Genomic DNA, 24566 nt, shown 5'->3' on the forward strand with positions numbered 1-24566 from the left:
ATTAAATTCATGCAAAATGGAGACCTGATGAGAAGTTTGTAGGAATAGAAACAAACAGTAATAACAATGAAACTACAATGTTTGAATGAGATCTGTGAGTGTTCTCTCATAATTCTGACAGAAGATTAAAATTGGAAACTGCACTTCCTACACACCCTCATTCATCAAGATGATCCAACTAAAATTTCATTAAGACTCAAAGTTTACTCCAAACTTTAAACTCCTGATTATTTTCTTTTCTTGGAAAGAACTTCAAGTTAAATACTTAGTAGCATGTTAACTCTGTCATTCATTCGTGCTCCAAAACAATTTAAGCAAAAAACAATGGACAGAAAAACTGAGAAGAATAATTTCACAGGAAAATTACCCTGTTCATCTCCTTCCAGGATCCAATCAAAGAAGCACCCCCCACAGAAAGCCTTGTGTGCACAAATTTGGTACTAAAAAATTGTACACGGGGGTAATCATGTCCGTAAGTGAAGTTCCTAACGCGGAAAGTAACAAGGACCTCGTTGGGGATAATCCCATGCCAAATTTATGAGCAAAATAATCTAAACTTCCTATCTTCAATTATACCATTGCAAGCCTAAATGTACAGCAGCTGTACACATTGTATAAAACAGATTATTTTTTACAAATCAAATGTTGCCGGACCTATCGAACTGTAGCTCCAAGACGGTATTAGCGTTTTAGGGAAAACACTCTCTCAATTTCTCATTCGACAGTTCGGATAAAACTCAAATTTCTGTAACATACAAAGAGATACTAATGTACAACAACAATGAAATGTGGATCGTTGGACAAAATTACGTTTCGAACTACGCACTTCAGCTTTCGATCCACTACCTACAAGACAATTTACACACCAAGACAATGGCTAAGTGTAATTCTTTACCTTCTTTATAATTTCCCACTGTACCGAGTGACACGAGATTCAGTTGATTCAAGCGTAAGCGTATTTTTCTGCACTAAACAGTGTCGTTTTTCCAGCAACAAAGTACACGCTAAGTCATATTAACAAAACAAAGCCCAAAAATGTCTGTCCCTCCACTTTTTTTGTTGAATCCGTGATAAGAAACTTGATCTAAACAACGAAAACATTTTGGATAGCATTGTAATACGCTCTTCGATCAACTAGCCTGTGTACAGACGACCTGAGGGAGAGGGGACGTCTGTACACAGGCTACGATCAACAGTCGAATGTTATCGAATGTTATACCAAAATTGACTCGCCTGGAAGGGTGTCCCTCTACACCGTAATTTTAAGGGAGTTATTATAAATCCAAAAATGGAGCAAAAATCTTAGGTACAGGATAGCCCCTTTTTTAGGGTTATTTTAAATTTTTTTTTATTTTTAAAGATGTAGGATGGATGGTGATAATTGAATTGGATTTTTGTGGTTGGGAGAAGAATAAGAAGAACGCCATACTGTACAGCAAGCGTCCAATTTATACAAACTGGAATATACATAGTGAGTAACAACCTTAAAATGCACAACAATAAACGTTTCCCGCCTCAACCAACATTTACCCCACATCTACTCCCTTGTTTTCTGCCTTTTGATTACTACTAGCATCAACAACATGAGGTGGGTGGGTACTCAACAAAGTTTTATACGGAGAGGCTCCGGCCTCCCCGAGGCCCAACCTCTTACCCTTTTATAGTAAAATCCAACTAGTGGTCTATTATCAATGCTGCGTTCTGATTGGTTGAGCTACTACTAGGCTATATGTTATAGCCCACTTGTAGCTAAAAGTGCCGGCTTTTTGGCAGCAAAAAAAAGAATTAATGTCTAGCTTTAACAAGCTAAAGTTGTTTTGTCTCGATATTTTTGACAAACTTAGTTGGATTTTACTAAAACAATTATTCCTCTCGCCCTCATGGCCTCTGAGTCAATAGCCCATTCGGCCTTCGGACTCATGGGTTATATATTGACTCAGAGCCCATTCGGGCTCAAGGAATAATTGTTAAATATACCTACAGCTTCCGTATACCTTCCATTGACATTTGGTACCCCTTTCACATGTTTAGTTTAGAACTTTGCATTCCTTTCAACTGTTATAAATGCACTGTCTTTTAAATGTGAGTAAACCAGAACGTTTTCTCGACTTTTTCACAGCCATAAATGCATCTGTTAGTCGTAATTTTGGACCTTTTTACAGACCGAAATGACAGATTTCCCTACCCTTTCATATATACTTCAACAAGTGATATCCCAGGGACTCTATCATATACCTGAAGCCTGAACATGGTACCCCTTTCGGGCGGAACCTCCCCGTATTGGCCATTATAGGGGGTACCCAAAGGCATAACTCATTTGGTTTCTTTGTAGGAACCGACGTTTGAAAAGTAGGCGTCTTTTGCTAGTATTAACATTCGAAAGAAATAAGCAAATTTACCAGACTTTTGGTGGTTGTCCTTTTAACAACCCTCGCTTATTTTCCGCCAGTCTAGTATTTCTTTTCGGCTTTCTTTCTTTTCTCAGAACGACCCTGATTTGGTAATGAGCTCGGCCGTTGCCCAACAGGCAATTTCCGAGTTGAACCAAGCCTCTGTTTCAAAGAGAGGCTAATTACGAAGTCATTGGTGTGAAAATGAGTTTTATTCTCATTCGGTAAAACGGATAACCAAAACTTGTTTTGCAAAACTGTTGCAAACTAGTTTTTTTATCATCCACTGACGTTGAAACCTGTCTTGCAACAAATCAGGTTGTTGCAAATTGTGTAAATACCCATGACTTCTGATTGGATAAAATTACGCGAGAATCACGCTTTACACCGGATTTGCGTCACTTGCGGCAAGACAAGTTTGCTTTGGGCTGGTAAAACGCGCGACATGTAAAGATTTTGTTGCAAAGAGTAAAAGTATTCTCTAGTTTCTGCAACAAGTTTTCGCAACCTCATTTGCTGTAAGACAGGTTTGAACGTAGGTGGTAAAATGCGCAACATTGCTTTTCAACTCGTTTTGTAGCAGTGCTGCAAATAAATTACGTTGCACATTTTTGTTGTCCATTTTACCGTACCTTTAGCCCGAGTTTGAATGTGAGAGTGTTTGAAACTCGTAATGGCCATACAACTGGTCAGCCTTGTGGTTACTCTTGTACAGCAAAAAGCCTTTCAGAAAAACTGTTTCAGGGTTCAGATGGTAATTCGAGGGCGAACAATTGACGAGGAAAAAAGCACGTTTTTTTCGTCTCCTTTTCCACGCGTACAATCGCTCCCTACCATCTTGAACGCCGCGCTCTACTAACTGAACGCCTGGAACAGGGTACCTTTCAGGTCTCAACTATGTTCTCGCTGTTTAAACCTTTTATTTCAGAGAATGTCCTAGAGGCAGATGTCTTGGTAGTCTACGTGCGCTGAGTCAGCAAATAAGTTTGTTACTAAGGAGGAACTCATATTGAGGCTACAGCTACATAATTGAGATAGTTCTAGGCAAAACGTTTGCTTGAGCGTCAATTATTAAAAATTAATAAAATATTTCAAAAAACAGAAAAGGCCTAACTTTCACTTCATTAGCTTTATCTTGTCAAACAGAAACGGCAATTATTATATATATAAAGATATTAATGCTAACAGGCATAGTAACAAGAACGCTTTCCTGCAGTAATTTGGATCGTGATTTTGTCGATTGCTAGACGCTCAATCGCTCTGTCATGCCCAATGATGGCATTTGCTGAGGGCTTCTATCAATTACAATTAAAAATCTCATTCCAATTGCAATCCTTCTGGGAGATGTAAAACTAGCTTTTAACAAATCGTTTTTTATTTTCATTTCAAATATTCCTCGATTAGTTGCCGGTCTGTCTTTTTGTTTGTACTTACAAAATGCATAAAAAACGAGGCAAACGCAACGCCGGCGTGAAGCGCGAGACGGGCGCGATGAGTGAACACGTGATCATTGTGAAAAAGGCTTCAGTTAAGTCCCCGCATTAGCCTGCGCAACCCCCCATCTCCCCTTAGAGAAGCCGATAACAAGTGCTTTACTATTACCCTTTAATTTCATTTAAACTATTGTTTGAAATCTAATTGCCCATACGCGGCCATGATCCTGCATGACAAAGAAAAGAATAAGCGTCTATTGGCTTCTGTCTAGTCTAATGACACGCCCAGATCCACGATCTAAAAATAGAATACATGTGGTTACATGTATTTCACATCATCGAACATCATTCGACTTCTACCCCGCTCCATTGCCTCTATTCTGCGAATGTGGACCTAGTGAATTCATAGAAATGTTCATCTGCTCTGACAGCGAACGCAGTTTTCTTACGACCCCTCGACAAGTTAAAATTGCTGTGAAAGCCTTCCGATAGGGTTGAAGACGCCAAGCGAACACAAAAGGATTTATGCTGGAATTAGCCATGGTTAAAATGTAGTTAAAATCTCTTGCCCAGTGAATGAATATACAATTACAGGTTCCACAAAAACTTATAACGTAGATCATGACCAGTGAAGGAAAGAAACAGCTAATAAAAAGTACTAACATAATTAGAAAGGTTTTGGTGACCTTCTTCTCCCATTTGATTGTCCTCATCTTCGCGTGATTTTCATTGTCTGGGCCGCTGTGCAGCGAGTCCCAATTCTTAATTTGCTCTTTGAAGTTCTGAAAGACTTTAGCGTAAGTCAGGCAAAGTACGGCGAATGTAGACACTACCGCTGTGTTTGCGAAGACGAACTGATACTTCAAATAGCCAACCTTGAAATACAGAAATGGAAACAAAATTGAGATTATCCATAATCCGAGGGAAATCAGTGCAGTTCGACGAGAATTCAGCTTAATTCGGTATTTTATCGGGTGAGTAATAGCAACGAATCGATCCACCGTTAAGGCGGCCAAACTGAACAGTGACGCAGTGCAAGATATGAAATACAAAACAAGCCTTGCATGAACTCGAGGAGTGAGCTTCCAAAGACCCAATGCCTCGAGAGTGTAGGCTTCCACAGACATCGGCAGCGCAAAGCAACCAACTATCAAATCTGCGGCAGCTAGATTGGCTACTAAGAAGTTAAAAGGCGAGCGAAGATTGCGATTTGGGTCAATAATGACGGCCAGAAGAACCAGGATATTTCCAGTTATAGCTGTAACCGTTAGGACTCCACAAGCTGTAGCGGAAGTGATACTCAGTGTAGTAGGCGCGGAGACATTCGCGCAGGAATACGATCCAGTAAGAGACATCTTGATCTACTCACTGCGAAACTTTCAATTCAACACACAGTTCGCCAACCAAGTGAAAATTATTTCTGTGCCTTATGTCGATAAGTTCAGATTTTTCGATACCTCCAAGCGAGTTAGAAAGTAGATTGATTGTGAATATTCGAGAGGGAAACATTTAGCCTCTCGGAAGTTTATGGATCTTAATGTATGCGTATTGCCAAAATTATGCTAACACGTGAAAGTTCCCATGTGCTCACTTGCAAGAACCCCTCAAGAACCGCGCCGAAAAAACAGAAATAAATAAATAAATAAACAAATAAAGGAAAAGACCTGCCGGTTATTCACAATAGTGGTCACTTGGTTTAATTTTTTTGAGCAGATTGGCCGCTTGTGAGAACTTTTCTTTAGCCGTAGTAACACAGTTCAAACCCTTCAAACGGGGTTTCGCACGTAGAGCTGGTCGCTCGGTTGTGGTCATAACTGGGATGCTTTGAAATAAAGATTTCGTCGAACTAGACGACTGGTTAAGACGGATCACCTTTCCTCGATCATTCGCCCCAATTTTTTTCTAGGTTGAAATTCCACTACCCGCCCCTCCCATAACTTAATCAAAATATCACCCACAAGGCCTTGTGAGCGCAATTTCCCCGGTGATCAAAATAGAAAGCACCGGTGGCCGATGTGGTCGATCTATTTTTCTGATTCAGTAAGAATTTAATTTCTCCAGCATGTCTCAAGTTTGTTCGAATTGCGGTGGTAGTGACATTGATATAGATCAAGCTCGTGGTGATGCTGTGTGCATGGGATGCGGTTCTGTCCTTGAAGACAACATTATTATTTCCGAGGTACAGTTTCAAGAGAACAGTATTGGAGGAGCTAGTGCAATAGGACAGTTCGTCTCGTCAGAGGGTAAGAATTTTTCTTTCAACTATGAACTTTTCAAGAACTCTTTTGGAACTTTTAAGAACTCTCTTGACGAAATTAATAGAGAACCTCGTACATTTAACTTCATCTTAGTGTGAGGACAGTACACGTGTATTGAACATCTCTGTTTGATTTTCTTTCTGAAATCATACATTTTTTAGTAATTTTACATCACTGTGCTAGGATAAAAAAGAAGAAAAAGGAAAAAAAATAATATCAATAAGGAAACAGGATGTTTACACATAAGTTCGCGAGTAACATGTAGGGTTTGAACCACGACGTTATTGTAGGCGAAGGGGCAATATTGGCGAAGTACAAGATGTGATCTCCATTGCGCCATGCAGATCACGTGACATTTAGTACTCCAATCGGTTGTTTTTATCGTGGAGAAAAGGTGGTTGCCCTGTTTCCGTTCACCACGAATTACCATAATGATTGTTTATTTTCTCATAAATCCTATGGTATTCTTAATTTATGTGTTTAATTTTCTCTTTTGATATGATAACTTGAATAACTAATTTCAAATCTCAGTAATTGTTGTATAGTGACTGAAAAGGTTGTACAGTTGACTTCTGGTAACTCAAACCTCCGGCTAACTCAAAGCAATTTTCATTTCCCTTCAGATCATTTTCTATATAATTTTACCCTTGATAACTCGAACTCCTGATAACTCAAACTTTTTTCTATGTCCCTTGAAGGTTCGAATTATTGGGAGTTGGCTGTAACTATGAATATCAATATTAAGGGACACAGCTGATTTGCATGTCACAAGATGTGCATGAAACAGAAAGTGAGAAGTGTATCCAGAATGCTCTAAACAAACCTTGTAGAGTTGAACTAGATACATGCCGATTAATCATGATTATAACCCCTAAGCCGTATCAGAGCACTCATTTTTTTTTACATACCATTGAGAATTCACCAACGGATTTTGCCAGACAAAGCCAAACATCAACAAATACTTCCGAATTCAAACATCAGTAGAGGTGAGAAATTAAATGAAGTCTGAATAATTGTTGAAGGTTCAAGGCCAAGAAAGCTTGATTTTCCAAATAATGTAACCTTTTCCATTGATTTTTCAAATACATATAATGATTATTTTCTCACCATTGTTACTAATTCATTTCTCTTATTACCTTGGTAAATGAAGGCAATTTCTCCGGCCCAGCGCCTATGCATTTCTCACCTCTTCTGTTCATGTTCCTTTGAATACTGTTTTTAACCAAATCTGATAAAATAATGTCATAGGAGGGGTAAAAGTTTGCTGAAAAAGAGGTTTTCAGTAAAAGATCGTGGACTGAATGAAACACTAGGGAGGATTGAAGGGGATTTCTAGATCTAGATGTATCTGATGTATAGATTTGATTTTGGGTTGAGGGAAACTCTTTTCAAACTGGCTAAAGTAGTGTCCAGGTCAGCACGGTCCCATAGCTGACTGTGTGCCTTTAAATTCTCATGTATTTTTTTACTTATTTACCAGGCAACAAAACAGGTGTTGGACTTGGCTCTGGGTTTCGTCATGGTCTTGGCCAAGAATCAAGAGTGGTGACTCTTGAAAATGGTATTTCATGATTTGTGCTTCTGATTTGTGTTTTTTTTCTCTAACTTTTTAAGACGCTGACCATTTTAATGCTAGTGAGACATTTCAGTCATCCAATTAAACGTACATACAAGCAAATCTTAACGATACCTCAACATACGCTTTACAAAGAGTCTGATGGAGGTTTTAGGTTCGTTGATGTTCAGAGATCTATGACTGGCAGACATATGTAGCTGATGGAATAAAATGGTACAATCAAAACAGCTGTGACTGAGTGGAGAAAAATTTTGATAACTTGTGTTGAGGTCAAATTAACAGATGTTCGTTTTCCTTGACATTAATGCAAAGAAAGTTTCACTTTTCTTATTTGCATTTCTATTTTTCAAATTATATTCATTTGTTTCCTTTCAAGATTATAAGTCTTGCCTACATAAAATTCTACAAGTGTATTTCTTGCTCCTCTCTTCCTCTGAAATCCCAAGTTAATCCCACCCCAGTAAAAATGTAGGTGTGAGCAAACTGTGATCACAAAGCGTGATCACCACTAAAATTTTTTATGTGTGATCACATCCTGATAATGGAGTAAACCATGATATGATCTAATCATGACAAGACAGCTATGTAATAAATTGGATCAGAAAGGCTTGATCAATTAAGTCCAGAATAAATTCATGATCATGGACACTATGAAACACTGCAGATGAAGCAAAAATATACCTCTTCAAAAAAACTTAAGGCACCAAAAATAAAGTTTATTTAATATTATTATTATAATGTTATAAGTAAAACTAAAGCACTTAAATTGCAGTATCGGGCTTGTCACTAAAATTTCAAGTTGCCTGGTAAAATAATACAACAAGTAGGTGGGGAATCAATTAGCTAAGAATTTATTTAGGTTCTATTTTTCGTCTATTTTTCAATTAATGCAGCCGGGGACCACGCTCATTAGTAGCCGGGGGAATCCCTAGGCCCCTGGCTCCTAATTACAGGCCTGGTCAGTATGCACGCCATCTGATGTAAACTGTGATCACAGCTGGGGTTGATCACAGGTCTGATCACTCCTTTCATGGTTTGACAACACTATCCCAAAAGCATGATCATGAGAAAAGGAGTGATCATGCCAGTGACCTTGGGCATGATTTGTGATCACGCATTGCTTGATCACAAAATATTCTTACTGGGACAGCCTTCTAAAAAGGCAAAACCTGGATCCTGAAATTTTAAGCTCTTTGGGAACACCCTTACATGGGTTTGTCTGAGCTGTTACTTTGCTCCTTTTTAAATGTAGGCAAGAAGAGAATAAATATGGTTGGTCATCAGTTACAGATGAATCAGCATTGTATTGACACGGCATATAACTTTTACAAGTTAGCAGTAAACAAACGCCTCACCAGAGGCCGGCGAATAAACAATGTTGTAGCAGCGTGCTTGTATCTAGTATGCAGAACGGAGAGAACACCGCGTATCCTTTGAAAATCAGTTTTAAAAAAAGTAACTTCATGTTATGTGATGCAGGTGATGTTTCTGTTTGTGTCTCAGTTCAGTTAATTAAGTGCATTTGTGTCTCATTACCTCTTGTCATGTCAGAGGCACTTTCCAAGTAATCTATCCACAAATTATTGAAAAGATAAACTTCAGCATTTTATTATTGCCACAAAGTTTTTGTCACAGGCCATCTCCAGGCTTACAGTATCAAATTGAATCTAGTGGCTCAGCTGGTATAATATTAATCATAGGTGATTGCCTCCACTAGCCTAGCTGTACACGTATACTATAAGTATGTGCACAACCTGAAGAGTTTTCTCCAGATGGGAGCTCCAGTAGCTGCCAAAAATTGCTGTATAGTTGGCACAGAAGCACTGGCTACTCAAACAAAATTATTTTCTAAGAAAGGAAATAGATCGCTGGGTAGTATTTGTTTCTGAGCCATTTTGTTCAATAACAGCAGATTTATGATAAAAAATATTTTGTATAGGTAAATGAAGGTGCCACCTCCATGACTAAAATTCTTTAACTGGTTGCTTAAATTGCACTGAAATGCACTTTCTGAAGCCCCTAAAATAAAAATTTTTCCCAAGGACAGGGGGGCAAATGCCAGCCATGTCTACCCCCACATGGAGCTCATCAGCATGAAACTGGCTTTCCACTCATTTTAATCTAATCATTTGCCACCTCCTTTAATTTTTGATCCTCTACCCTACTTTTTCTGGAGAAGACTGCATAAGTAAGAGTGAAATGCAGAGTAACATATTATGGAATCCTTGACACAATTGCAGACATGCTTCTGGACTTCAGTGATGTTTTGCAGGTACTGCTATCAGCATTTTAGTCTTATCTTTTAAGAAGGAACTTCACAACCTGCTGAAGTAAAGGATACCGGTAGAATAAACGTTAGGAATAATAAACTTAGTCGATTGAAATAACTTGCCAGACTCTAAAGTCATCCCTCACTTGCTTCTGGATGGGTTTAGTATAGCAAGCATGGAGAGTGTGCTTTCACTTTGTGTCAGGGTGGACATTATGGGTGCTTTCCATTTACCAAAAACTTTGAGAAACTTCCATGGAAATTAACGTCCATCGAGTGAAGAATGTGTTCCATTTGACCAAGGTTCCATTTGTTTATGCTCTCATCACCAAAATTCAAGATGGTGGCACAGATATCGCTGTGAATAGCATAGAACTGGTGATTCCTCGCAAAAACCTGTAAATCAAACATGCATTTCCATCGGAAAAGTTTCTAGTGGGAAAACAGGACTACCTTTTCAATTTTCCAGTTATTCCCGGGAATTTTCCAGTGGAACGCCTGATAAAAGCATGTTCCGTTTACATCTCAACAAGAATTTCCGGAATAATTATTGGTAAATGAAAAGCACCCTATATGTTTCTTTTGGTGATTTCTATTGTTATTTTCCCTTAAGCCTTGGAAAAAGTGCTTTGACTTCGTGTCACGGTGGAAAGTTGTTTCTTTTCATTTTTCTTGTTTTTTTTTTCCCTAAGCCTTGGCAACAAGTTTGAAATTTTTATTTGTGTGAAGTTAGCCACTTTTTAGCCTTGGAATGATAATTAGCACCTTGAGTGTGGGAATTGAAATTAACTCTTGTGAATTGCTTTGATAGGTTGATGTGTTCACATTGGGTAGAGCTTATCTTAAACTGGCTCAGGAGCTCTACATTAATCTGCCTGCTGTTGGTAAGAAAGCCTTAAACCTGTATGTAATGTTTATCAATATTATTTGTGAGGTTAAGTATATGGTGCTTATTCTTAGTTTTCACTTAATTTGAGACAAGGTAGTCAAGCTGGTGTATAATACAAAGTATTTTCACAGAATTTGTACCACAATTATTTATTTCCCGGAGGAGTAAACCTACATGTTGGCTGTGACATCACCCCATAAATATCACATGCAGTTGAACCTCTCTAATACGGACACCGAAGGGACAGAGCGAAGTGTCCGTATTAGAGAGGTCGCTATGATTACATATAGGTCACCTTTAAGACCCCACTGGTTAGAGTGTTCATTAAGTAAAATCAAGCCCAAAACTCAGTGTCTTGTTAATTTCTGAATCTAAATTGATTAATGTTCTTGTACTTCTCAGTTACTTGCTATACATACGAATTTTGAAACAAAACGAAATACTTTGCCTAAGACATGTTCTGGTATTGGTTTATCGCTGACTGATAAAGTGTCAATGTTTGTGTAACTGCCAACAGGAAATAGTACATATACCACAAATTATCGACACCTTGTCCCGTAGTGTCCGTAAAAAAGAGGTTAAGTTTGTATGAATTTGCTCCCAAGGGCCGAGATTTTGTGTTGTCCGTATTAGAGAGGGTCCGTACTATAGAGGTTTTTTTGGAGGAAATGTATGGGAATTTTGTCAGTACATATACAGGAAACTGTCCGTAATAGAGAGGTGTCCGTATTGGAGAGGTGTCCATACCAAGAAGTTCGACTGTATTTGTGAAGCATTGCTTATGTGGTGCTTACTGGTTTCTATAAAAACCATTCCAGAATGAGTCATGAAACTGTTCTCATTCTGGTAAAAAGTAACCTGACAAAAGAACTTTCTCTGGAGATGAAATTGCAAACGCTGTATAATCTGGGGTGAATGGAGCATGTATGTCTGATCTCGCACAAAAATCATGTGAGTGAGAAATCCTTAGACTGACATTAGCTGAGATGGTTGATGTTGTCCCGTGAATACAGTGGGAACCTCATTTTAGGAAATTTATTGGGGAATGAAAGCAATTCTGGTATCATGTGAATAGCCTGTAACTGCCCATTCAATAACTTTTAGTTCCCTTTTAGTTTGCTTTGTTTTAACTGGAAAAAATATGAAACGTTGACTTGCCCAGAGACGGTTGGGTCATGAAGACTATATGTTTTTTCTGTGCTGGGTTAATAAGCCCCTTATAGAACAATATATTAGAAAGCAGGTATTCTATAATAGCTGTTAGAGTCAGTTAAGGAATTATTATGTAATTACTATACTTCTCCTGTTCCTAGATCCTTGTCTATATATCCATCGTTTTGCACACAAATTGGAGTTTGGTGAAAAGGAGCACGATGTTGCTATGACTGCATTGAGGTTGGTCTCAAGAATGAAAAGAGATTGGATTCATCATGGTCGGCGTCCTTCAGGGCTCTGTGGGGCAGGTAAATGACCTTGGAGGATGTTTTGTTTTCTATTTCTTGTCTATTTCTTATCATTACCCATTTGAGTTGCGCATTTCTGTTTACCCCACCCACTCCCCCTCAGGTGCTGCAAGGAGAACTAGTGGAGGGACGAGTGGGTTTGCAAGTCCCAAGCTTATACTGTGTTTTGAGCTTTAAGTGTTCTTGTTTCTTTGCACCATTTTCTGTAACCATGTATGGCTTGATTTCAATTGTGTAATGTATCTGCCAAATAATGTTATTTATTTCATCCTTGACAGCCCTCTTGGTCTCCGCAAGATTACATGGCTTTAATAGAACAGTGCGCGAAGTTGTGCGAGTTGTTCGCATCAGTGAATCCACCATTAGAAAGAGGTTAGGAGACTTTCAAGATACACCTTCTAGCCAACTCACCATTGATGAATTTCAAAAAATAGATCTTGAGGAAGAGCAAGATCCTCCTTCATTTACGCAGGCAAGGAAAAGAGCCAAACAGCAAATGGAGGAGCTGAACAAACCTGAAATCACTTCTGAATTGGAGGCTTTTCAGAAAGCAGTTGACATGGCTTTAGGAGTTCATAAAAAAGAGGATAATGTAAAAATTTCCAAAGAAAATGGACCTATTACTTCCTCTGAGAATGATAATGGTTTTCCGGGGAATGGCAGTTCAGTTTTTGTTCCCCCATTTTGCACAGGAGAGCAGACAAATGTTCCATTTAGCAATGGTGAAAATACAAATTCTTCATCAGTGGGTGATGGGAAAGAAGACACATCTCAGACAGGTATAAAATATTTTTTTTAGTTGGCCTATAGTTGCCTTGTGCCTTGACATGGGTGAGGACAACTTGAGCATTTTCTTTTTCTTTACTTGACGTAAAGGTAGTGATCATGTTTTACAGTGCAAGTTCAAAAGTAGGTGAAGTTGCGCGTAAGGCCATGTAATGTCTAACCCTGCATTAGGGACCTCATTATTATGGACAGTTTGCTTTGTCCCTGGGGAAGAAAACCCTGACATTTTCTCTACTCAACGGGCTTAATATGGACACCCCGTTAAAACAGACACATTCTATGGCCACCGTGGTGTCCAGTATAAATGGGGTTTGAATGTAGCTAGATAATGTTGCACGTTAGTGTTTCAGAGTTTTTCTTTCTCTCCCTTGCTTCAAGATGTTTTTCCCCCAAGTACTCTTGTTTTCCCTTCTCCTAAAAACCATTGCTTTCAAATTCCAATTCAATTTGAAACACACAGACACATTTAAACGATTTCTTCAGAACTCTTGAGTGCTTCGTGGGTAACCAAATTACAATTGACCATATTCTAGGGATATGACACATAGTTTGCCTCAATTCTATATTTTGAAATATTCGTTCTGTGTTGTAGTTGAAGAACCGTCGGAAGACAAAGAAAGTGAGGAGCTGGATCTAACTGGGCTAGATGATGCTGAACTCGATAAAGTATGATATGTAGTCTTGTAGTTGAACAGAGTACCAACAGGCCGTTTTGAGGTTGTGCGTAACAGAGTTGTCGTTGGGCAGGTTTCGTACACTTACAAATAAATTCTGGAAATTTGTTCTTTGTGTTGTCACGCAACACTTCTCCCCACAGGAAGAGGAAGGGTAGCTTGGAAGTAATGGTGCAAGAGATAATGGGGCGCGCAAGGGAGACATGCGTGTCTCTGTCATGTGCCTTTTTCTTACCCGCGCCCATTACTTCCAAGCGCCTGCTACGCAGGGTAGAGGAGGAGCTTGGATGCATAGGAGACTAGGAAGTGTGTAATGATCCTTTTGATGTGTTGAATTTTGGTCGTAATGTTAAATGTATGCTGACGTTTGAGCTTACTGCAGATGTATAATCTAAAGAGAGAGATTTAAGAGATTAGTTTGGTTATTAACGGTAGTCAAAAGATAGTATACCGGTAATTAAGACAGGGCTTCTGATATTTCGCGCGGTCGCGGACCCGCGAAATTCAGGTATTTCCGCGAAATCCCGCGAAATTCCCAAAAAACCGCGAAATACCGCGAAATCCGCCAGAAATATTTCCAAATACATGTCGGCAAAACATATTTAATACTTATCTTGGCTATTAGACCTGTTTTATTCACCCCAAACGTCCAAATTTATCTTGAAACTTCGTCACTGCAACGAGTAAACAACGTCCCAAAACTACCACGCGTTTTTAGATGAACGTTGCGAAAAACTGGGTACTAACCATAATGTTAATAGCTTTAGCATTCGCTCATTTCTCGAGCGAACTGTTGTGGAAAGAGTAAATGATTATCCCTGTTAAAAAAACGTTAAAAACGCTGGTCATATCGACGCAAAATTGATCGATTTTAGCTAAATTTGCCCAAAAAAATCCAGCGAAATCGGCAGTTTTTTACTGATTGTTTCTTGGCGAAGTTTCCCCCCGAAATTTCCCATGAAATCGGCCGATTTTTCTTAGAATTTGCCCCTGAAAATCCTTCGTAATTTGACTTTTTTCCGCTAAAATCCCGCAAAATCGGCCGATTTTTCTGCGAATTTTGACTTTTCTCCCGCGAAAATCCTGCGAAATCGGCCGATTTTTCCGCGAATTTTGACTTTTCTCCCGCGAAAATCCCGCGAAATTTTGCTTTTTTTCCGCGAAATATCAGAAGCCCAATAAGAGTTCCGCACAATTAAGAATTCTTTCAATTGAGAAATCTGTTAATGGATTTCTAACCAGGAATTTTTGGATTCCCCCCTCTCTGTAGACAATTCAGTGAAAAAGCTTTTGTAACTTTGGAATCTTTTAGGAAGTTAGCGATGATGCCGCGATGACGTTTGCTCATTTGGTGCAACTTTCCGTATATCAAAATTACTTTGTCCAAGTATTCAGTGAGTTAAAATCATTTCTTGCCTACTTGATTTCCAGTGCCTTTTAAACAGCGAAGAGATTGAAATAAAGACAAAACTCTGGATGGAAGAAAATAAGGATTACTTGGAAAAATTAAAAGGTGAATTTATTATGTCGTTCATTTAGGTATGTATAGCGTGTGCAGTAAAGGTAAGGATCTAATCAATATTCAGGCAAGGAGGGTGCTTTCACTGCATGAAAGGGAATCCAGACTCCGGAACCCGGGAATACCTTACTTGTGGAATCCAGAATCTGGGAAAATTTTGCTTGAAAATTCGGGAATCCTGGTCTTTGGAATCCACAATACAGCTCAAGGGATCCGCAGTCCTACTAAAGAGGGGAATCTAGAATCCATTTTCCACTGACAAAGGCTGGAATCCAGTACCTGGAATCCGGATTTCGCAGCGTGGAATCCAGAATTTGTCTTGGGTTCCCTTACATTGGGCCAGTACAGTTGCGTTATTATCCAAACAAATTAAATCCTAAAAGAGTTTTAAACCCATGACCTTGCTTTCAACTGGACGATTGCTATAACCAACTCTGTTAGACAATGAACTGTGCATTCACGGCTGAAAATCGTCTAACCGAATGCGGACATTTTGGTTACGCCAGCCAAATACCTTTACTTCCGTTAAAAAAGCAATCAAATAGCCTTCTTGGAAGACTTCTGTCTGTGTTGAGTCAAGCCTTTAACGGAGCCGTTGGCAACACAAGACGGTTTAATAATCGGTTTAATGCTTTTGTTCCTCATAGAAAAACAAGAGAAAGAAGCGAGAGAAAAGGAAGAAGGAAATAAACAGGAAAATAAAAAGGTTAGACAAAAACATGATGAACTACTACTCAGTTATGTTTTACTGTTATAGGATAGGAAGCCTGCATGGTAGGTAAGGGTGAAGGAAGGGCGAATTTATATATTGATTTAGACAACGTTTTCTTACGGGACCTACTCGGGAAATCCCTAGCGGGTAGGGAACGGGATTCCCATCATCTTGCCTGCACTCGTAAGTAACTCTATCAATATAGAGCAGCTGTCCTGTTGCTGTGTGCGGTGGATCATATTGTCCAACGCCAAGAATGATCTCTTGCCAACGCGTACTGCCCTATTTCTTTGTCCCTTTTATACTGAAATCAGGGCTCACGATAGCCTAGCCTGCGTAGCTAGGGTTTTCGTGCGATTTCGGAGCAAAAAACGAGGATCGAGAGTCAAAGATCTCGCGAAAAGCTCTCGCTCTCGTTCCAGTTTTCGCGCGGTCAAAACCGAAAACCCCATTCCTCGGTCTTTCTTTGCTCTGAAACCAAACGGAAAACGCTTGCTACGCAGGCTAACGATAGCCAATCAGATTGGAGGATTTTTCTTGTGTGTTATGGTTATGATTAATTTTAGAGTGTTTATGGCGTTTGCAGAAACGAAAATCGTACAAGAAGAGAACTCCAAGTGGACCAGCCAGTACCGCCGGAGAAGCAATTGAGAAGATGTTAGTAGAAAAGAGAATATCTCTCAAAATCAACTATGAAGTGCTGAGAGATCTGGAGACTAGTCAGTCCAGTAAACCTACTCTACCGGACAAACCTGCTGCTGAACCGGTTATACCGGCCAAACAGGAATTCCTCACTCCACGAGTACCTACAAGAACTGGTGGAAGAAAAAGGTGGGCTAAGCTCAGTGGGAAGTGTTACCATGGGAATAAACCCATTTTGGGAATTAGAGTCCTCGGTTACCTCTAGCATGAACTTCGTTAGGACTCTGAGTTGGTGAAAACAGATTGACCATTTTTAATTTAATCTTCAATCATTCCAGTCTTTGGAATATGGGAATTTTCTGTCTGTCTCTTTACCAACGCATCACGGAAAGCCGCAAAAATTTTGAGGACAACTCGGTTTATCTTTCAAAGTTGTACTCTAAATTCTAGTCTGACAGCAAACACTTCAATTATGGTAAACGAGGCGAGCCGCGAGAGAACACGCTCCTCGCACTCGCGTCTCCTCTCGCGTGACTCCTCGCGACTCCCCAAACGCGGAGCTTGCTTGCAGGCTATCTAAATTCTTACGGAGTCAACGAACGCTTTTCCTTTAACCAATTTATTCTTGCTTCCTTGTTTTGACCTTATGATATTCCTTCTAATAACCTTGCTCCAACATACGGTATTTAAGCCACAATCTACAATCCCCTGATTCGCTCTCACAAAGGGTTCGTGCATTATTTTCCGGGCACCATATCAAAACTATGTCATATACGGTATATCAATATATAACAATATTATTTTCCGATACCAATATCATTTCCCTACCTATAATATAACTCCAACATATGGGTATTGAAACCACACACAACCTACAATCTCCTTATTCGTTCTGCCGAAGGGCTAGCACTCCAAACGTTCGCTTCTCTATCTCTCTACGGTTGCCAATCGTCTTTATTACCTCAGATGATAAAAACAAATTCGTAGTTTTTCTCACAGAATTCGAAGCCGACCTAACATACTTTTTTTTTCAAGGATGTAACTCGGTCGCTTACGCGGCAAGGTTTGACTGAACTGTTGATTGTGCGCGAATTGTTAAACTTCGTTCTCTTTGAATTTCAGAGATTCGTCTTCGCCTGCTGTTTTGCCATCAGAATCCTTCAAGAAACCAAAGGTAAGCGTGCTTACAGCTGAGACCGTAAGATGGGGGTTTTACGGCATTAGAGAGATTAAGATTCACGTTTACGGCAAACGGCAAACGTCAGATTTAAGCTTAGAATTTCTCAGAATAGAAAATAAGCCGATAAAAACTGTCCAGAACAATTCTTACGGATAACACTGGCGTGAAACTACTTAGTTTTGAGTAGAAGTAATAAACAGTACACGACATTTAAGGGAAAACTTGGTCACGTGGTACAAATTCACGTTTGCCGTTTGGCGTAAATGTGAATCTTAATCTCTCTTAAGATTCACGTTTACCGCAAACGGCAAACTTCAGATTGAAATTGAGAATTTCTCAGAATAGAAAATAAACAGATAAAAACAGTTCAGAATGATTCGTATGGATAAAACTGGTATAAAACTACTTTTTCTGTGTGTGTAGAAGCAATAAACAGTAAACGAAAAATAAGGAGAAAACTTGGTCACGTGGTGCAAATTCACGTTTGCCGTTTGGCGTAAACGTGAATCTTAGTTCTCTCAAATAGAGAGGTAAGAGATTAGCAAAGCTGTTGTTTTGCTAATCTAAACCTATTGCTTTTTCGCTCCCGCCGCCGTCGCCATTGTCAATCAGGGCATTTGTGCTAAATACATTGACACTCAAATAAAGTTCTTTTTTAGCCTACCTTATAACACTCTTAACAGACTGCACCTGTTTGGACATTTGCCAAACACTGCAAACCGAAAGAACATAGCAAACCGAATTGAAAAAATGTGGTTAGGAAATCATGATCATGTGCGTTTAGCAATGACTATTTGAAAGGAGTGTAACACTTAAAGCAAGCTACCGTAATATCCCGGTGGAAGTAAGCCTTGGGCCTATACAATGTGGTAAAAGATTTAGGCGGAGCTTATATATATTCGTTATGGGGTTACTCAGTATAATAAGCAGAAAAACATTTTGAAACTGGCTGGCAACGAAACGTACTTTATTTCACTAAAATTCTAGAACATAACAAGAAATAGATACACATAGATGAGCCTGTAGCCAGGGGAAGCCGCGGCTTACAAGTTGGGGGCGGGGGTGGGGGTGCTTAATTATAACGAATGGAATCTAGATAGATTTTCCTATGACCGGCTGGCACTTAAAAGTTGAGGAGGGGGGTGGGGGAGGGGGGCGGTGAAACAGGGATTTTACGGTACAACGCAGAATGTCGACTCAAGAGTGCGTTATCATTTCCAGCTTACCCAGTCTCCAAAACCAGTCACCGAAGAAGAAAGCCAAAATGAGGTAGTTGTTGAAAGTGGCCCAGTGGAGTATGAGAAGAATGATGAAAATACGCAAGAATTCGATGAACTGGAGGAGGAGGAGGAGGAGGAGGGGGAACCAGTGAGTGTGACACAGCTCATGGGACACATATACGATGGAGGTAAGTTGCTTCCATTTTTTCGGTAAGTAGAGTGTTAAAGTCGGAACACACAAGGCAACAAGTTGCAGTAACACGTCTCGGCGACGCAGTTGTCCATTTCGTAAACGGTCGCTGCGTCGCCGAGACGTGTTACTGCAACTTGTCGCCCGGCTAGCTCAGTTGGATAAGGGCCGGTCTGCCTAGCGGGAGGCGGCTGGTTCAAGTCCCTGCCAGACCAACACTCAGGGTCTTTAAATAACTGAGGAGAAAGTGCTGCCTTTGTGAAGACATCTGCAAACGGTTAGACTTTCTAGTCTTCTCAGATAAGGACGAAAAACCATAGGCCCCGTCTCACAACCCTTGCATATGTAAATTCTGTGGCACGTTAAAGAACCCACACACTGTTCGTAAAGAGTAGGGGACGTAGTCCCCGGTGTGGTGGTCTATCTCTCATGGGGAGACGGACTGTTACGGGCCCGCAGTTATTGGCGTCATGCTGTTGCGGTGACCCTGCTAATTATTGGTGAATGTAATAAAATAAAATAAAATAAAATTTTTACGACACTTATCGACTTTTCTAGGAAGATCGAAGGGCCACTGCTCGCAGGGTAAGGTGACCCTAGCCCTTTTCGTAAATGATAACGAAAATTCAATTTGGCTCCAACGTCTTTCTTTCTAACACTATTCCAAAACGTATTTTTTGCGTTTTTGTAACTTAATTCAGGGAATATTTTATATCTATCATGACTGAAGGCTTGCTGGTTACTATTGGTGACATCGACCGTTAAAAATGGCAAAGACTGTTCACGAAAGGGAAATAGGCGTCGACGACAGATCACTTCTTGTGTACAGGTCGGGCGACTAGTTGCAGCAACACGTTGCGGAGACACGTCGCAGCGACAAATCGCTTCGTGTGCAGTGGAGAATTTTGGTGAAAATCTTTGTCTCCGCAACAGAATTTTGTCGCTGCAACAAGTCGCAAAAAAAACAAAAAACAAATCAGACTGAATTTCTGCGACTTTTTGCGGCTACAAAATTCTCCACTGTGTTTTCTATTGCCAATAACTCCTGTTACTCGCTATGGAACTTAGCATTAGCGAAGAAATGACTTGTAAAATAAAATGACAAAATCACAGCTTGGCGACTTACAATTATGTCTCCCAAGCATTATATTTCAGGTTGTAAACAGTGGGGATGTTCTTCGAAAAACTGTTAGGCTAACAAGTTTTTAAAAACCCGATAATAATTCGACGGGTTAATATTCTAAAATGTTTTCCAGTGTGTTCTATTACTGTATTTGTTGTGTTATTTAAACGGTTCTTCGATGTTTTTGAGAACCACCCTCGCAGACTCTCTTAGAGCTTCGCCACCGTGTGACGAAGCCTCAAGAATGTCTTCGCCCCATTTCATTCCCTTGTTACCCCTGCCAGGTAGGTTGTCAAAAGCCAAACTTAAGAGTTTCAGTTAGTGGCTTGTGTTCCATAGAAGAATGAAGCTAGTGATTTATGCTGTATAATTATTATCTTCTAGGTGCAGAAGACGAGTATGGAGAAGATTACGAATGATGAGACTGCGAGGCCTTGGTTGCTAGAGTATCGCGTCTATCGACGAATAAAAACCTGGAGAAAAAGTGTATGGTTTTGAAAGGTCGTCGAGTCAAGTCCCCTGGTGACCAGCTGCCCAGTGCAGGCGCTGTTTTTCCGGGGTCAAAATTATCCTTCTCAACATGGAATACACCGCAAAGGTGGATACGTTAAAAGGTTGAACGAAATCTGGAAAACAAGAAAGTTTTAGGTAAAACAGAGGAAGTTGAATGGCACAGAATGGTAATTCGTACAACCGAAGAAATCCGTTGCAACTTAAAGTTGCTGGATTTTGTATCATAGGGCATCAAAGAGTTAAATTATTAATAGTATTTCAAATGGATATAATTATTTATAAATAGGTTGATTCCTTACTAAATAGATTCAGCATTATATGTGTTGGAAAAACAAATACATGCAATAGTTTCCACGTGTTATGGAATTGTGTACATAACCATCCATCTATTCACTAATCGCTGAGGGATAAAAATGTTGTTAAAGGCTCATTGAAGCCTGACTCATCCTAATGGCTAGCCTGCGTCGTAGACACTTTAAATCCCCAATGGCCTAGACGATGCGTGGGCTGGCTGAAACTCAGCCTACCTTGTCCACTTCAGAAACTCTAGGGAGAATAAGTAACGCTTGTCTACGCAAACAATCCCAGAAATCGTTGCTCCGAAAGCTGGTACCCATTCCCCTTATAGTTTCTGGAGTGGCGATGTTACAGTGATATGGGCATACCCGCGTATTGGGCATCCCCATGCTTCAAAATCCTAGTGATATGGGCAGCGAGTTGGGTTAGGGTTAGGGTTACAAAGTATGCCCATATCACTAGGGTTTTGGAAATGGGGATGCCCAAAACGCGGGGATGCCTATATCACTGTGACAGGGAGAAGCGTTTTGGAAGACCAACGTAGCCTCTAGCCCTCTTTTCACAACGAAGTGCAAAGTCTTCGACACCATAAAAATGTACTTCCACATTAAAAGGTTTGTTTCGTTTTGTCTCATTTTCAAGATGAGAGTACTTCGATTCTCGTCCAAACACTCTCAGTCATGCCATGGACTGGTTTTCCAAACAGTTTCTGAGTTGACCATAGACACAGATAGATATACAAGACACGGAAAATTTATCCAGATATGTTACGAGCATAAATTCACCACTATGAGCTTGCAATTTTTCTTTAGCTTGAATATTTTCAGACTATTTAGACATTTCTCCCCTACATTCCTTGCATAAAATTGTTTTTTCTTCGTCCCATATGTTTTTCATTTGATAGTTAATTGACTGTGTTCAATTTTTTATAATCTTATCTTTCACTTGCATTTTTTGCCCTCGAATTTTATCTAATCGTAGTAAAATTTTTGGAAGAATTTGCTACGCTCCAATCACCGCTCATATTATGGTAATAAGTCAAAAGGAAAATATGACCTTCCAAACCAAACAAATAAAAACCACAACGTTCATGAAAAAAAAAACACACACGCACACACGTAATATCAGTTGGGAAAATGATGTAACGTCGTTCATAGGAGAATTCTGAGGTTAACTATTTATTTGACTACTGAACAATGAGAGGAAGGACAAGAGAAATATTTCATGACTTTAGTTGGCTGGCTCATTGTAGTCGTGCGATGCATTTATAATTTATAACAATACTAAATGGACTTTGATCTTAAGTGAAGAGATTTCCGATGCTGTGGAAAATTCATATGGTAAAAGTAAACGAGAAAACCAAATAAAAGTCAATTATTTTCTCAGTTCATTAACCGACTATCGCTCAATTTTTTTTTGAGATACTCAATCAATATGCCCAAGTGGGTGGTGGTGATGGTGAATGGAAGGGGGATGGGGAGGGGAGAAGTCCGGATTTATGGTGACTGGGCGACGCTCTGATGGAGGGTTTTCTGTTATTGTACTTTAAATTCATGATATGATTTCGGGTTTGTATTGTGAAGAAAATGTTTGGCTCGTATATTTTTTCAGGTAGAGTGGTTTTACTGGGGAATTTGTTTGGTCGTTCCACGTACCTTTCCTGCTGTGAATGGTCGTAAATGATTTCCAGCTTGCGATTGACACCTGCTATATTTATCACATAGGGTGCTCCACCCTTTGGCTTCTCTTCCATATTATTAGTTGAAATTTTTTTCAGATTATTTAATAATTTGGCAAATGTAGTTTGGTTTAGCATAAGACCACCCAGCCAGTCATATTTTTGAAAGCTGGTTTATTCATGATTAACTATTGATAATTCATTAGCCTCGAACTTTCGCAACAACGTCGTCTGCTTTCCAAAAAAAAGGAACAAATATCGGCTCGAAAAGGAAATGGCTCTGGAAATATTCAATCCCTAAGAAGAGAGATTCTGAAACCGCGTTTATACCTGATTTTCTCGATAAACCGATGACTGTAGTACAAGTTGAGTTTTTTTAAAAAATCTATTTTACCATTTTCAGGGGGGTGGTAGCATTCCGAATTTGGTTTCCCAGTTACAGAGTCCACCAATATTCTTTCTGATGCCGTTGAATTTCAGTTATGCATCTGCAGCCTATAGGCCTGTTTTAGGCCAAGCAATACAACCGAAAAACAGTCGCCTTCCGTAAAAGCCTTTGATGCCCCCTTCTTTTTTCTAGATGCTGGGTATTAATATTCATTATCACAAAAGCAAATAGGATGTGGAACAATGTTTGTGTTGACTACCTTACCAGCTCACTACATATTTAAACACTGACTCGGATGGGATCATTATCATTATACGTTTCTGGGAAACTGCCCACCTATCCCTCCCCTAACCCAACACTAACGCTTACTTATCACTTAGAGCAAAATGTTGGCTTAGGGGAGGGGTAGGTGGGCTGTTTCCCAGAAACGTATAATGCGGATGTACCTCTCTACCCACTATCGTTTTTCCCGCCTCCGTGAGATTTTGTATATGTAAGCCCATCCTTCACACGGAATTATCTGTGCACCTGCCTCAGTTTGGACCCATGTTCAAGTTAATTAATTTAACAAGAGTACAGGGGTTTATTGACTGCACGTAATTTCTTATTCTTTCCCTAATTGTTTTCTTTTCACGTACATCCAAGGTTCGAGAGCTTTAGTTTTGTATATTTTCTAAGGTGAGTGTACAAATAAAATAGGCTCATGAAAACTTCGAATCCGACTTCATTAATTTCCTGATTGTTTTCTTTTCATATTTTTCATAGTGAAAGTGAGGGTAGCTTTTGAGCATTTGGATCGGAATTATTTTACTCTACAAACGGCTCTCTCTGAAAATTAATTTCGGTTTTTGTGGAAGAAATGGCTTGACCCTAGCTGTTGGGTACTTGGCAAATTGACAACTTAATGGCATAAGGGAAGATCCACTTTCTCTTGTCATAACAGGTCACCAAATATCAAACATTCAAAAGTAAGAATGAAACACGACAAGCCGGATTCACGTTACAGTTAAATACAATAAGAAGATAAAAGATGATTTCCTTGTTGGTTTAATTTAAAATTAATTTAAGATTTTCACTAAAATTAAGTTGGGAATAAGGCCGCACCCAAATTCACAACAAATGTTTCACACACATGCTTCAAAAGTTTATCTTGGCAGAAGATTTCGATTCATCAAGATAATATGATATTCAATTTCATTATTTAGCTTCTCTCAATAAAATGCTAATGAGATTTCTGATGCAATACTGTCGTCAAAAGCTTTCGTGTGATGCGGCCCATCGACCGGCGAGAACAGAGCCTCATTAATAATTTCACGGAGCAAAGGTCGTTTATTTAATAGGGAGGGGTAACACCGTAAGACTGTCT

The 24566-nt window shown here is 39.5% G+C and overlaps 3 protein-coding genes across 3 annotated transcripts in view; 2 read left to right on the top strand and 1 right to left on the bottom strand.

Annotated features, from left to right (window-relative positions):
* LOC140944168 (uncharacterized) overlaps positions 1–3390 on the top strand; it is a 70486-nt gene extending 67096 nt beyond the window's left edge. Inside the window, exon 6 of the mRNA XM_073393293.1 lies at positions 3319–3390. Coding sequence (XP_073249394.1) covers positions 3319–3362 — 44 coding nt within the window. The 3' untranslated portion in view covers positions 3363–3390. The remainder of the gene's footprint in view (positions 1–3318) is intronic.
* On the bottom strand, positions 3387–5283 carry LOC140944166 (histamine H2 receptor-like). Its single transcript, XM_073393291.1, has one exon. The coding sequence runs from the start codon at positions 5176–5178 to the stop codon at positions 4180–4182; it is 999 nt and encodes a 332-aa protein (XP_073249392.1). The 5' UTR covers positions 5179–5283; the 3' UTR covers positions 3387–4179.
* A 534-nt stretch (positions 5284–5817) lies between these two features.
* LOC140942478 (transcription factor IIIB 90 kDa subunit-like) lies at positions 5818–20968 on the top strand. Its single transcript, XM_073391387.1, has 14 exons — positions 5818–6066; positions 7562–7642; positions 8910–9083; positions 9898–9929; positions 10738–10810; positions 12129–12278; positions 12557–13057; positions 13657–13730; positions 15170–15251; positions 15905–15963; positions 16556–16800; positions 17734–17785; positions 19013–19199; positions 20709–20968. The coding sequence occupies exons 1-14, from the start codon at positions 5886–5888 to the stop codon at positions 20741–20743; spliced, it is 1926 nt and encodes a 641-aa protein (XP_073247488.1). The 5' UTR covers positions 5818–5885; the 3' UTR covers positions 20744–20968.
* The last annotated feature ends 3598 nt before the right edge of the window (positions 20969–24566 follow it).

This window comes from Porites lutea, chromosome 7, assembly GCF_958299795.1.
Source record: "Porites lutea chromosome 7, jaPorLute2.1, whole genome shotgun sequence".
Taxonomy (NCBI): Eukaryota; Metazoa; Cnidaria; class Anthozoa; order Scleractinia; family Poritidae; genus Porites; species Porites lutea.

What these genes read in the sequence shown, in the direction of transcription:
- LOC140944166 (XM_073393291.1), bottom strand. Translation starts at nt 5,178, where the DNA reads ATGTCTCTTACTGGATCGTATTCCTGCGCGAATGTCTCCGCGCCTACT.
- LOC140942478 (XM_073391387.1), top strand. Translation starts at nt 5,886, where the DNA reads ATGTCTCAAGTTTGTTCGAATTGCGGTGGTAGTGACATTGATATAGAT. An exon ending in ACAGTTCGTCTCGTCAGAGG is followed by an intron (nt 6,067 to 7,561) that starts GTAAGAATTTTT and finishes CTTATTTACCAG; the next exon opens with GCAACAAAACAGGTGTTGGA. An exon ending in CAGAACGGAGAGAACACCGC is followed by an intron (nt 9,084 to 9,897) that starts GTATCCTTTGAA and finishes ACACAATTGCAG; the next exon opens with ACATGCTTCTGGACTTCAGT.